General features: G+C 41.3%; 1 protein-coding gene across 2 annotated transcripts in view; it reads right to left on the reverse strand.

Annotated features, from left to right (window-relative positions):
• edar (ectodysplasin A receptor) overlaps positions 1-13685 on the reverse strand; it is a 39250-nt gene that overhangs the window by 17859 nt on the left and 7706 nt on the right. For both annotated transcript variants that reach the window (XM_069698507.1, XM_069698506.1), the window contains exons 2-4: positions 7324-7389; positions 3938-4057; positions 311-492 (exon numbers count right to left, since the gene is read on the reverse strand). In XM_069698507.1, the coding sequence (XP_069554608.1) occupies positions 311-492; positions 3938-4057; positions 7324-7374 (353 nt within the window). In that variant the 5' untranslated portion in view covers positions 7375-7389. The remainder of the gene's footprint in view (positions 1-310; positions 493-3937; positions 4058-7323; positions 7390-13685) is intronic.

Below are 13685 nucleotides of genomic sequence, written 5' to 3' on the forward strand. Positions count from 1 at the left end.
TTTGCAGCGTGCAGCATCTAGAGGGCAGCACCAGGCGTAATGTGTATCAAGTAATACACAGTTTGTGTGTATACAGCACCCAATGACAACACAGAGAAGTTTCCACAGTGCCTTCTTTTGTAGTAAACATAGTCCTGAATATGAACAGAAACCTTGTAGAGGGCACTTTTAAATAAGACATTGAATCTGAGAACTCATCTGGTGCCCATTAATATTTGAGAGATGTTCAGCGTTGGGTGGTAAATGGCTGTTGCCTTTTGCTTTTCGGTCACAGTGTTGTGAATGGTGTTTGTATGTCCGTGAGCATTACCCTTGTAAACAGGGTCCACACTCTGCGTCGTTCTCTGGAGTTCCTGCGACGCGCACGGTGGCTTTGTAGAGGGCATCGCAGTCTTTATGGCGTCTGCAGATCTCATACTTCCCTTTGGAGTATTTTCCCTGGGGGCAAGACACGCAGGCAAAGTCCTCATCCTTCACACCGTAGCCACAGGTCTGCCAACCAAACACACACACACACACACACACACACACACACACACACACATACACACATACACACATATTCATAAAGACACGATAAACTGGAGTTCATGCATTTGACACTATATCATTTTAAATAAGCTTTACGGATCAATTGGATGATTCCTAAATGTGGTGTGCACACACATTCAAAAACACACATCTGTTTCTATCAATGTCCTGAGTAAATCTGGCTTTACTACTTTGAAATGACAGATGAGAAATCTGATTGGTCACAGAGGTCCATGTGTGTGTGTGTGTGTGTGTGTGTGTGTGTGTGTGTGTGTGTGTGTGTGTGTGTGTGTGTGTGTGTGTGTGTGTGTGTGTGTGTGTGTGTGTGTGTGTGTGTGTTTGTACAGCTTTCCATGCCTGGGAGTGTTTAAGATGACCGACTCATCATTCTGTTCTCTAGCATCGATCTCCTCCCATCTCCACATGGTAATTTCTCTCACTGGGGAGGCTGAACAGGCCACACACACACACACACACACACACACGCACACACACACACACGCACACACACACACACACACACACACACACACACACACACACACACACACACACACACACACACACACACACACAAACATACACACACACAGAGACACAGATACAAAAACATATTCTTTCTGTCTTTTTTGGTCCCTCTTTTATCTTTCATTTCCCTCTTACTTTCATCTGTCTATTAAAACAAGCCTGTGCCTCTTTGCTTTGGGCTAAAGCTGACCGACTCTTGCAGAAATCTAATACTCGCTCCCTTCTGTTTGACGTCCGTAAGTCTCGGCGCGATTGTTTGATATGGAACTGCGCGGAGCTATCGGCGGGATCTTGTCGCTTTGGGTTAAAACTCACTTTGGATCTTTTGTGCACAGGATTGCTGTGACTCTGCTTCTGCTCACTGACTCAAAGCAGTTCCAGAGTGATTGAAAGCGTCTCCCTTTCCAAGGCGAATGTGTCACCTTTTTAAATCTTGCTTATGGTTTAGAGTTTGTCGGATTTAGGGAGGAGTGGATGAAACACAGAACTGACAACAAGCAGGAACTTTTCTGCCATTTTTGCCTTTATTTTGAAAGCTGACCGTCAAAGGAAGCTGTGGTTCATGTTATGCATCTCAACCCAACAGGTCACAAGGGAACATAATCTTAATGCAGAGCAGCTTTAACTGACTTGAAACTTCAGTCCCCAGTTTTCTTTTTTCTTGAATTCCTCCTCACCCCACCAGCACTTTCATCACTCAATAAATACAAAACAATCGGAAATGTAAATGTGACTTGAGTGTTTACATTTGTGTAAAATAGCCTGGAAATCTGGATACAAGATGCACATTAAAAGGGATCTTGAAGATCTCGTCATTGTTGTGTGTGTTGAACTGTGTCTGTGTGAGTGTGTGTGGGCATGTGCTTTCTGAAGTCTCTGTTGTGAGGAGGAACCCTATGGTTACCCAGTGATTAAAAGCGTGTCAAAACACACATACACACACATGCAGAGAAAGCTCAGGGAAATAGAAGAAGTCGTTGAATTACAGGCTGTGGATCAAAGAGGATCAAAACAGCAGGAGAAAGTGGTTCTTATCTCACTGATTTACCTTCTTTTTCAGTTCACATTTCTATCGCCCACAAACAGCTAAATTAGTCTTTATGACAGAGCGCTGTACTTGTCAGACTGAGCTTCTCATTGTCGTCTCCGTTACAGAAAGAGACAAGTACATCATTTGATTTCACAAGTCGAAACGCAGCACTTTGTTGGGGATGCTTACCAGAAGTAGCTTAAGGAAACACAAGGCAGGAAGGAGGAAAGTAGGACAGGAAGGAAAAAAACAAAAAACAAATACATCATACATTTGTGAGATGGCATGTGGGGGTAAAAGAGGAAAGGAGACAGGAAGGAAGAAAGCAATCAAGGCTTCAGAATGCTGTCATCTTTCCAATGAAGTATGTAATAATTTTGTCTACTTTGTGGCACTAAAACAACAAGTGAGCTTTAAAAATCTGATTATGGTTTAAGTTAATATGGCAAACAGAAAGGAAGTAACAACAGCTCCTTTGTCCATTTTCTTTCTTTTTTTTTTCAACTCCTGGGAAAAACATCTGTCTCTTCCACTACTGAAAGCTTCGCGATGATGTTTGGAGTGCAGAAGTTGTATTTTTAAACAGCTGCTTGCTGTGAGAGCAGTGAGAGTTGAAGCCTGAAGCGCCCAGTAGGGTCAATAGGGAACTCCAGAGGTGGGTGGTTTTGTGGATTCATCAGTTGTGTTTGTTTTTGTCTGAGCTCTTGTCGCTGGTTAAGGTTGGATTGCCACGTCACACACTTTTGTGCACCAACCATAATCAAATCTGAAGACAGTTGCTTACTTGGTCACCGCCAGTCTAAACCGATCGAACCACAGTCAAAAAGTCCTCATAAAGCACAACAGTTGATTTTGTTTTGTTGTTCTAAGTTTTACATTTTATTCTTGCTTATTTAGTCACGGTTATTTTATGTCATTATTTTCCATGAAAAATACATATTTGAAACTTAGTTTTCAGGGTCTTTTATGGCAACAATGTTTCTATTTTTTGCTTCTTCATTAAGCTTTTAATTTAAAAAAAAATGTCCTTATCAATGTATTTTGATTTAGTTTGTGAATTTTTGAAATTATCAGCCAATTTCAATTTATCCAATGTAAGACACTGAGTTTAAAGAGCCTACAAAACTTGCACTCTTGCATCATCCTAATGACATGACTGCATAAGAGGGAAACTATTGAAATCCAGGGAATATAGAATATATGATAACTTTTCAGAACCCATATAAGTCATTCTGTTCACCCTTGAATGCAGCTGTCTCTGTGAAGAGGGCGTGGCACCCCAGGGTGCCCACTGAAGCATTTTCGCGCGCTCCGTTTACTTTGGCTGTCGGCAGACTGACTGACGGACGCTAAATCACTATGTGACTACTGCAAGTCATTCAGTGTAATGCATGCCTTCACATCGAAGTTCAATGAGAGCGATAAACCATACAGAAATTGTTCATTTGAATTTAGGCACCCTTCACTGTGCAGCTATGTGTTTGCGTGTGTGTGTTTATTGTGGATGGTCTGCGCGAAACTCAGGTTCATACTGGTAGTTTTTTGTGCTGTTAATCAGTTTTGGGTGGTCATACTGGTTATACCGAGTTACCATCTTTATCCCACTTCCTTCTCCCAGCTCATTGCAACAGCTGACTTTAAAAAAGGCTCAACAATGTGGGTACATGAAGGAAGAAGGAAGTAATAACAAACCAGACTGTGCTAAATTAATGGTATTTATGTGTGTGTGTGTGTGTGTGTGTGTGTGTGTGTGTGTGTGTGTGTGTGTGTGTGTGTGTGTGTGTGTGTGTGTGTGTGTGTGTGTGTGTGTGTGTGTGTGTGTGTGTGTGTGTGTGTGTGTATGCTCACCATATGCGGCTCTTGTCCTGGCTGACACTGGGGGCAGGCCTGGCAGGTGTTACTGGTCTGGTTGAAGAACTCATATTCTCCACAGCTGGAATACTCTGCACTAGCAAACATACAACACACCTGGGGGAGGGGGAGGAGGCACAGAGACAGACAGTTGGAGAGGGGGGTGAGGGTCAGTGTGAAAGTGACTGCAAAACCACATTGATAGCTTGTGAAAACAAAAAATTGCACATTCATAGTAACGCAGGCACATTCTTACAGCATGGCTGACAGACTCGTAGTACAAGAAGTCTCTGCTCTTGGCAGCTGATAAGCTCCATTGAACACAATGAGTGGAAATCAATGCAATGTTTTAACATTGCATGTGGGACCGGGGACATAAACCGGACTGCACACTAATCCATAGAGCTGAAAATTTAGGTCTTCATGGGTCGATTCTGCTTTTCGAGGGTTAAGACTGTTCAGGGTTTTAAGGTGAAGGCTGGGCTTTTAATTGTGATGGTTAAGACTAAAGTACGGAGCTAAGGAATGCATTATGTCAATGAGTCTCCCTACAAGGATAGTGAAACAAGGTTGTGTGTGTGTGTGTGTGTGTGTGTGTGTGTGTGTGTGTGTGTGTGTGTGTGTGTGTGTGTGTGTGTGTGTGTGTGTGTGTGTGTGTGTGTGTGTGTGTGTGTGTGTGTGTGTGTGGGTGGGTGGGTGTGTGTGTGTGTGTGAGAGCATGTGAGTTGTGGGGACATATATGTGTTTTCACAGTCACACTGGGGACCCACGTCCCTTTTAGGGAGTAGCAGTACGCACAACAGCAATCATCAAATTTGAAAGTTAAGACCTGGTTTGAGGGTGATGTGACGTGGAGGTCAAGATTAGGTTAAGGGTTAGGTTTATGTGGCTTTGGTTAAGGTTAAGTTATGTGGTTATGTTTTCAGGAAATGAATGTAATTCAAATTCACGTCTTCTGAAGTGATGGAAACATGACTGTGTATGTGTCTGTGTGTGGTGTGTGTGGTATTTTGTCATTGTGGCTCCCACTAATAAGTAGCAGCTGGTATTTAAAGCTTTACCAGCACACTTTGTTTTTTCCCCAAACAAACTAACTGAGTTTTAAAAAATCATCTGCAGTCCAGAAAATGATGGAGGGAAATGAGTGCATGACTAAGTCTCTCCATCTTCTCTCCATTGTTTTAATAACATCTTCCTCTCGCTCTCTCTTCTTCTTCATAACCATCTCATGTCAGCAGACATAAGGCGCTGTTTCAGTAAATAAGAATTTACACCGCCAGTGTTTGTACGTGTGTCTACATACCGAACATGTGTGTATACAGTGTTTGAGCCCACTAATCTCAAGCCAGATAATGTGTTTGTGATTTAAACCGGATACAAAACAGACTGACCCCGAGTTTACACACCTGACGGACAGATAGTGTAAATACAGCTCAACAAACAATGACTTAATGCACCCAAAATGACTTCAAAACTGAACATGTAGTTTTAATTTGGTAATTAGGACTAATACAAAAACCTTAAGAAAACTTACCTTAAGAAAAAAGAAAAAAACTCTATCAAGTGAATATTGAGGCCTATTAGTGGTGAGTTAGGGCTCTCATGAGAGATCAATTGACAAAAAAAAAAAAATGAAACTGATATTGTATTGATTTAACACATTCAATAATATTGTGATCAATCCAGTTTAAGTATTTTCCTGGTTTACACTCCAAACCAGAAGGTGGCAGTATTGCTTGTTTAAACTGGTTGCTACACACCATATAACTGACCAAGAAGAAGGCCTGCGTATAAGTGGTCAACATAAACCTTGAGCTATTGATCCTAAGTGCAAAAAAGGACATTATTAATACCGTTACAACGTGGCACCCACTCCCTGAGGGTGTTATTGTCATTATTTTCTTCAAATTTTCAGGAGATATTGCAATAATATTGTTATCGTGAAATATTTTGGCCACGATAGTCGTACAGAGAAAATCTGATATCATGACCGTTCCCGATAATATTGACATTCTGTTCAAAAGGGACGCTGATATAGTGCAGGTTATTTTATCAGACTTTGGAAAGCGTCTCCAGAAGACATACAGCTGTTTACAGAATCAGCAGTGCTCCTTATGAATAATATACGTCATTCATCAAGTTTGTGCACTGCCCATTTAAAACTCCCAGATATTTAATTTGTACCGATCAACAAAATTATAATTTTTTTTATTTTTTTATTAATGTTTCAATTTCTGAGACCGTGAAGTGCCACTGAAAGCAAGCAATTTGTCCAACAAATTTTCTGCCATTCTTCACTGTTGGCATGTCAACACGTCTAAGGGTCACTGTGGGGTTTTTACCAGGCAATTACTGTTAGTCAGTGTTTACACATTGTTTATACAGTGTTTACTTTGTTTGTATGTCATAATTATCTTCTCCCTCATATTTTTCCAGTTGAAAAAACAAACTTCCTGCAACACACCGCACTAATTGTGCACAGCCAGCTATGTCACAACGCTTTGGGAAGATGTTCACTCAGGCACCATAAAATACATTTCAGCACAACCCACATCCTCCCCAAAAGTTCCAATTATGTTAGAACTTAGCTGGAACGTAGGTGACTTTTAAACAACATAGTGTTCGCAAACAGAAAATTGAGAACATTGAGTGCCCCGTCACCTGTATATTAATGCTGTCTTAAAATAATTAGCTATATGACAATAGCAACATAGCATCCTGTCAGTCATTTGTAATTTTTCTACATTGTCTAAAACTGAAGTTACAGATTTGAAGAGTGATTTACTTCTGATGCCATTAACTGGCAAAATAATCCAAATATTTTCTCCTTCTTGACTTATGGCTCCAGTGTTAACCCGCATGAAGAGAAGAGAGCAGAGGGAGGCAGGGAGGATGAGGGGGAACGGCCTGATGGGAAAACTGCCAGTGGGTTTCAACATCAAAACAAGTGGTGAATCTCGAGATTCCAGGTTAAGATTATAAAGATATTTGCTTTACGAATAACTCTAAAGATGACTAATTGGTACGAGGGCTGCAGAGTTGTGCAAGCTGCTGGCACGTACCACCCCAAAGTCTAGATGACGCTGTGCCAAGTTGACTGGCTGCGATCCACAACGCCGGACCAGTACGTTTTTACGTGGACCGACAGCAGAAATATGATGATGATTTTAGATCAAAGCTACTGCTTGATAACTTTAAACAGGGCATGAAGAGGAAAGGGTAACTGTCTAGTGAATATATATAGAAAAGGTGGCAGGAGGGGAGGTGGGGGCAGGGAAGGGGGGGATAAAGTGTCGTAATGGGACGGCATAGAGGAAAATGGGGAGGCCTGAGGAAGGTAAAGGAGAATAATTTTTGCAAAAAAAAAGGGACAGACAACTTACTAATAATGAGGACAGAAAGATGGACTTCTTCTGACCTCTCCTCTCTGACATGTTTGCGTTTTCTTCCTAGGGGATAAAAGAGAAAGACAAACAATCATGCAATGCAACTCTTCATAAAAACATTTCCAAGCATTCTGGCTCCTGCACAAAACAACTATTATATAACAGCAAAGTCATGAATCAAAGCATTCCTGCCAACAGTAGTGCTGTCAATGGGAATGGTGTGTTTGTGTATACATGTATGTGTGTGTGTGTGTGTGTGTGTGTGTGTGTGTGTGTGTGTGTGTGTGTGTGTGTGTGTGTGTGTGTGTGTGTGTGTGTGTGTGTGTGTGTGTGTGTGTGTGTGTGTGTGGCCTCCATGAGTTAGCATCACGTCAGTGCCCATAAACATGTAATAGCAGCAGAACAGCCCGTGGCATTCTTCTGCCACATAACTACAAGCACACATCACCTTTGGCTTACCTCTGCTTCAATAAAGACCGGTGATATCACTTAACAAAATTTAATTATATACCTATTTCTTTGTCATGTCATGTTGTTATTAGGCTAAAGTTTTTGTCCAACCCCTAAACTTTGTTGAAATGCCATGTAGAAAACTGCTTTGAAGCCTTTTGTTTCACACTTGTGCGTGCTAATATTGCCTCCCCGAGGGTTGCATTTTTTGGAGGAATTACTTTTTGCATTACCGCACAATATTTGTGGTATTTCTGGTTATGGACACACTGTGTGGCTGTAATGGGTGAAGCTGTGGCTGGATACGGTAATTGTTTGGACTTCGGCTGTCGCTGCGGTCCCGTCTGTAGTCTTGTGGATATTTTTGTAGCTGTTACTATTTGAATCTGCGGTGCTTCTATGCCCAGCCGAAATCATGTGCCATCCCCAGGCTGCAGTCCTGACAGAAGCAGCGGTCAGTGAGAGAGCCGGTGACGTACAAGCACTTAAAGGTAAACCGAGCACAGTAACTGCTCCTGAATAAAAACGGCCGCATCCTTGACATAAGAATTCTCCAATAACGTAATCATGACTATTACGGAGTAGTACGATATCATCATACAAGGGATGATCAAAAATGACGTGGGGAAACAGGAAGCGATAACACTTGTGAGTAAGTGTTCCAAGTTTTTAACTCAGGTGCTGCTGTTTATCAAGCAATGAAACTTGGAGTCCTTACTCATAAGATCATAGCTCCCCCTTGCTCTGTGCACATCATTGTGCTAATTACCGTTTATGTACGACAGGAGCAGTCTTGGAACTTTTTGATAGACCCTTGCACTTAATGCTCAGTTCAAAGTCAAATTCAATGACTTGATCCATGCCGAGACGATTGGTGCAGCTGAGTGGAAACAGACATGTGGCTCAGACAGAATGAAAATAATTGCAAGGTAACGCAAAAGTACTGCGTAAAAATGCAACCCTTATTGCAATGCAAAACATAAATATCGCAAGGCAATACAAAAGTAGTCCTCCAAAAAACTCCCTCCCTGACCTCTCGGGTGCTCTGTACTACCACAAAGCACTTGTACTATTAATATTTGATGATAATTTGGTATTGCATAAGGGTATACAAATTATGTTGTGCAATTATTAATCTCCAAATTAATAGAAAATATACACACATCAATATATAATAAATCCTATTAACGTTTCTAGTTCAGTTTATAGTGCTTTCTAAAATACGTTAAAGGGAAAAAAAAACTTTTATGGAATGGCTTGGGTGTTATTTATTACAGTGGCTGTGATACTGAAGAGGACATTAGGTAAAGAGGAATTCAAACTTTGTGTGTTTGGTGTAGCAACCAAACTAAAATATTATCTGCTGAAAAATGTGTTGATGACTTTGGCAAGAAAACCATCTGGTTGTAAAGGTGTAATCGCTGTTATGTCACCAAGTTAGATGATTTGCTAAGTTTGTTATTTGCTAAGTTTGTCATTTGTGAAGAGATGGATGTGTTTGGGGGAACTTTTAATGGCGGTGATAGCAATGCTTCATGAAATGTGTGCATATTTCTCCCAGAATGCCATAAATCAACATATGCTGTGTAGTAATGTGTCATTGCTCATTTATTTCGTTGTAGTTGTGTCTGCAGGAGCATGCCTGTGATTGTATTAACTGTAGATTTGTCCTGCATTGGCCTACATTAAGAATACAGCTTGTGTGTGTGTGTGTGTGTGTGTGTGTGTGTGTGTGTGTGTGTGTGTGTGTGTGTGTGTGTGTGTGTGTGTGTGTGTGTGTGTGTGTGTGTGTGTGTGTGTGTGTGTGTGTGGTCTCGATAAGCGTGGCAGTACGTCTGTCATCTTCCTGAAACATGGAGGCTTCTTCCAGATATAATGCGGAGCATGTCAATGTTGAATTACTCTTTTTCAATTACATTTTGTTTCTGATCTACATGTAATTACAAGCTCATATTTAATATGTTGAACTAACAAACACCGCCGTGTCAGTGTGAATAAAGCTGCAGGAATCAAATGCAGAACCCTCTGATTAACTTTGGTGGAGTGGAGAAATAAATTTTCTGGCCATTAAGATAAATCACAAAACTTACAAGTCTCTGTTCGAGGCAGTTCAGTAATGATGAATGTGAGACATGGGAATATGAAGGGAAATCTACCGGGCAAAGCAAAAAAATAAAATACCAAAATGTAATGAGAAAGATTGATTCCACTATCACTGAGGGAAAATGTATCTTCACTGCTAAATAAGTATTAAAGTGACATTTAGATAAGCCAGAAGGACAAAACCAAACACAAACACTAGCAGCAACAGAGTTTTAGCATGACACACACACACACACACACACACACACACACACACACACACACACACACACACACACACACACACACACACACACACACACACACACACACACACACACACACGGTCTATAGCTGTACACAAACATACCTGTGATTACTGTTTTGATTACACTTCTCATGGGGTTTGTTTGAGTGTTGATTACTACATATACATTAAAACAACAACAACAACAACCCGGTGTTGGTCCACAGCTGTTTCACATCAACGGCTCACAAATTGTGAGATGTGTACATACGTTTTTCTTGGCCTGCTGTTTTCTGTTTGCCTCAGCCCATGTCAAGGTGCCGCAGGTTCAGGCACCACTGCCCGGTTAGGTTTTAGAAAAAGAGCAGTCAGGCAGATGTGAGTTGAGTTACGTTACCTACTCCATCACATGACTTCCCTCTTTTACGAACCTGTCTCAAACGTAAACATTTCACGATTTCAGAACTGTTATCGTGAACGACCAACGTGTGTGTGTGTGTGTGTGTGTGTGTGTGTGTGTGTGTGTGTGTGTGTGTGTGTGTGTGTGTGTGTGTGTGTGTGTGTGTGCGTGCGTGTGTGTGCGTGTGCGTGCGTGTGTGTGTTTGTGTTTGACACAAAAAGGAAGAAGCTGCAGTTATCTGATGTTGGCATCTGTCTGGCTCCAAACCTCTAACTTCCCTCTTCCATGTTGCACGCTTGAACGAAAAACCTTTTGATCTTCAGTAATGGCTAATTCTCCTACCCCAGGGGTTAGAACTTGTTTAATTACACCCTACACTTGCACACACACACTCACACACTCACACACACACACACACACACAGACACACATAAACACCTAGATAGACGGCGGATAAGTACACACAAAGTTCACTTCTGATGGCAAAATAGGCTTAATTGTGTACGTCCCTGTGGTAAAACCACAGCCAGTGTGTGTGTGTGTGTGTGTGTGTGTGTGTACATGTGTACGTACGCACGTACGTGTGCATATTTTGTGTCACTGCAAAAGAGATAAAAGGGTAGCTAATCCTTTTCCTTTTTTTCAAATCAGGAAATGATAACTGCCAAATGGCTATGGACCCCCTCAAGGCTACTCATTATGGGGTTAAAGTGATGAACGCACAAACCAACGCACACGCACACACACATACAGCGATCCGGCAGTGTTTGAAGACTCTTGGTGTCTTCTGACAGTCTGCTTTACCTCTTTCAACCCTCTGTCTGTCTTTCTAACCTCAGCTCTCTCTGTTGGGGCAGGTCTGAGATGAAAGTCAGCCCAAGCCTTTGCCCCCCCCCCCCCCCCCGAGGGTATCAATCTTCTAACGATCGCATAATCTCTGATAAATAATCCTTCTGTTTTTAGCCATGTCATTACCAAGTACAGTGTATGTTGCCGTTAGTAGCACCAGAAGAACACAGAAAAATCATCCCGGGCAGTTCCCCGTATGACATGTGACTTTACAGCGCAGTGTTTCCGACAAAAATCACGTTCGGCTCACTCTTCCTGCATAGTTCAAGTTATTGGAAGCCTTTTTTATTTTGCAACATTTGCTGGACTAAATGACTTGCAAGCATTTATTTATTTTTTGCATCCTCCCTCACTTAATTAGCTCTGTCTTCATATCTGTTTTTCATTTGGTTGCATTTGATTGCTCTTTTTGTCAGCAGGAGAAATCCGATATGAAATGCCACATAGCACTGGGAAGGCAATTTACTCTGCTTCATTACAAAAATGCACAAAAACAAACCCATTGACCTCAAAAATTCACACAACACAAATCAACAAGACCGAAAGAAGACGTCGTTCCGTCGCGCCTCCTGGCCGACAGTGACAAGTATAATGCCTTAATATTGTTAAGAATCCAGAGCAGAACTTCAAAGCGGATTAAAGTCTGTATTTACAAGGAGTGCATCAAAATATGACAGCCAAATGTGATAGTCTTTGCTAAAAGTCCTAATGGGGATGTTTAGACCCTAAAGGGGAAAGGAGGGGCTGGCCTATGGAAATTCCCATCAATCAGCTCATACAACACACATATTATGTAATCAGGGACTGCACCCCTCCTGTTAATTCTACACTCTTTTCCTACTTTTAGGGCAGTCGGAGCCGCTTCCACCAATAGTCGTCAGCCAGTCTGTTGTTGTTCATAACTGTGCTTGGATTTATTGTGATGTTGCTTTCGACTTCACTTTACAAGCACACCGTATTTCTATAAAGAAACAATTAAAGACTTTAAAAACTGGAATTGCCGCAGGTCCACTAATCATTCATTATGGGTCATTATTATAAATTGTACTGATAAACGAGCATTGATCTTTGATTAAAAAGTAGAAAAGATGAATACTGCATGAGCAGTCTGATGGGCTAATTCTCCCCCTCATCTCCACAAAGTCGGAGGCTTTTCTATGCTTGCATGTCTAAGCCACTGCTGCTGTAACCCTGCCATTGATCTCAGGAGTGCTACAGACAGACATGTGCTACCAGGGTAAACATGGTGTCACCAGCCACTTCCTTCACCTGACAGTGATTAATTCACTGGGGAGAGCATTCTCCCCTCCATGTGAAGCCTACAGCCAAGCAGCCGTAGCTACCGCAGAAACAAGCGACAATTTCATTTGAATGCACATGTGCAACCAGGAGCAGCTACTGGGAGATTCACCCAACAGGCTGTGGAGTAACAGTAGACCCAGCCAGTTTCAAAACAAAACATAGCATATAGAGCTCTGTGTACAAGTTTCCTTGACAATAGATTCTTTTGGATTACGTAATACCATCAGACAAGCATCGGATTGGTTCCAAATTCCCTCTGCAGCATGACAACAGCCCCAAACAAACAACCAGCATCATAGAAAATCATCTTGGTGCCCCTAAGAGTCCCGATCCCAACATTATGGAGTCTGTCTGGGATTCGATGAAAAGACAGAAGACATTGAGATGAAAATTGTGGCAAGAATTGTAACCAGGAGAACTGGTGCTGTTTTTAATGCTACAAAAGATTAATTTGATTTCCATTTTTCAGTTTACGTGCACATTGCATTAAGTTAAGTAACTTAAAACTTTAAAAGCATCCCCCATTTCTACGTAGTGTTGGTTTGGTACTGAAAATATATAGTCCAACAACTTGTAATTCATTCTTCAGATGTATTTAGATTTTCAGATAATTCTTGGCTTAAATACAGTTTGTAATACCTTGGGTTTGCTCATTTTATACATCTTATTTTACCCTCCTATTTAGATCTCAAATCCTTTTAAAAACAGATGTTTTTCATTGATTTACTTATTATAAAGTGCTCTTTAGTTTTACTGGACCATATAATGGCATTGATGGGGTTAGCCATGTTAAAAATGGCTCACTCTTGATGTTTCTCCCCCGTCACACTGATTTAATTCCATTCATTAGTTTGTCTGGGAGATATGCCATGCTTCTTTCTCTGCATCCCTCCACCTCTATATCATTAAGCATCGTTACAGATGGATTGTGTGGGAAATGACTTTTCACCATCAGTGTTTAACTCTGTAAAGGATATTTATTACAGTGACTGATAATGACGTCCTGCTCGATTGAGTATTGGGCTAATC

This window comes from Brachyistius frenatus, unplaced genomic scaffold, assembly GCF_029030835.1.
Source record: "Brachyistius frenatus isolate BFR_SWC_R1_liver_20210118 unplaced genomic scaffold, ASM2903083v1 Contig_27, whole genome shotgun sequence".
Taxonomy (NCBI): domain Eukaryota; kingdom Metazoa; phylum Chordata; class Actinopteri; family Embiotocidae; genus Brachyistius; species Brachyistius frenatus.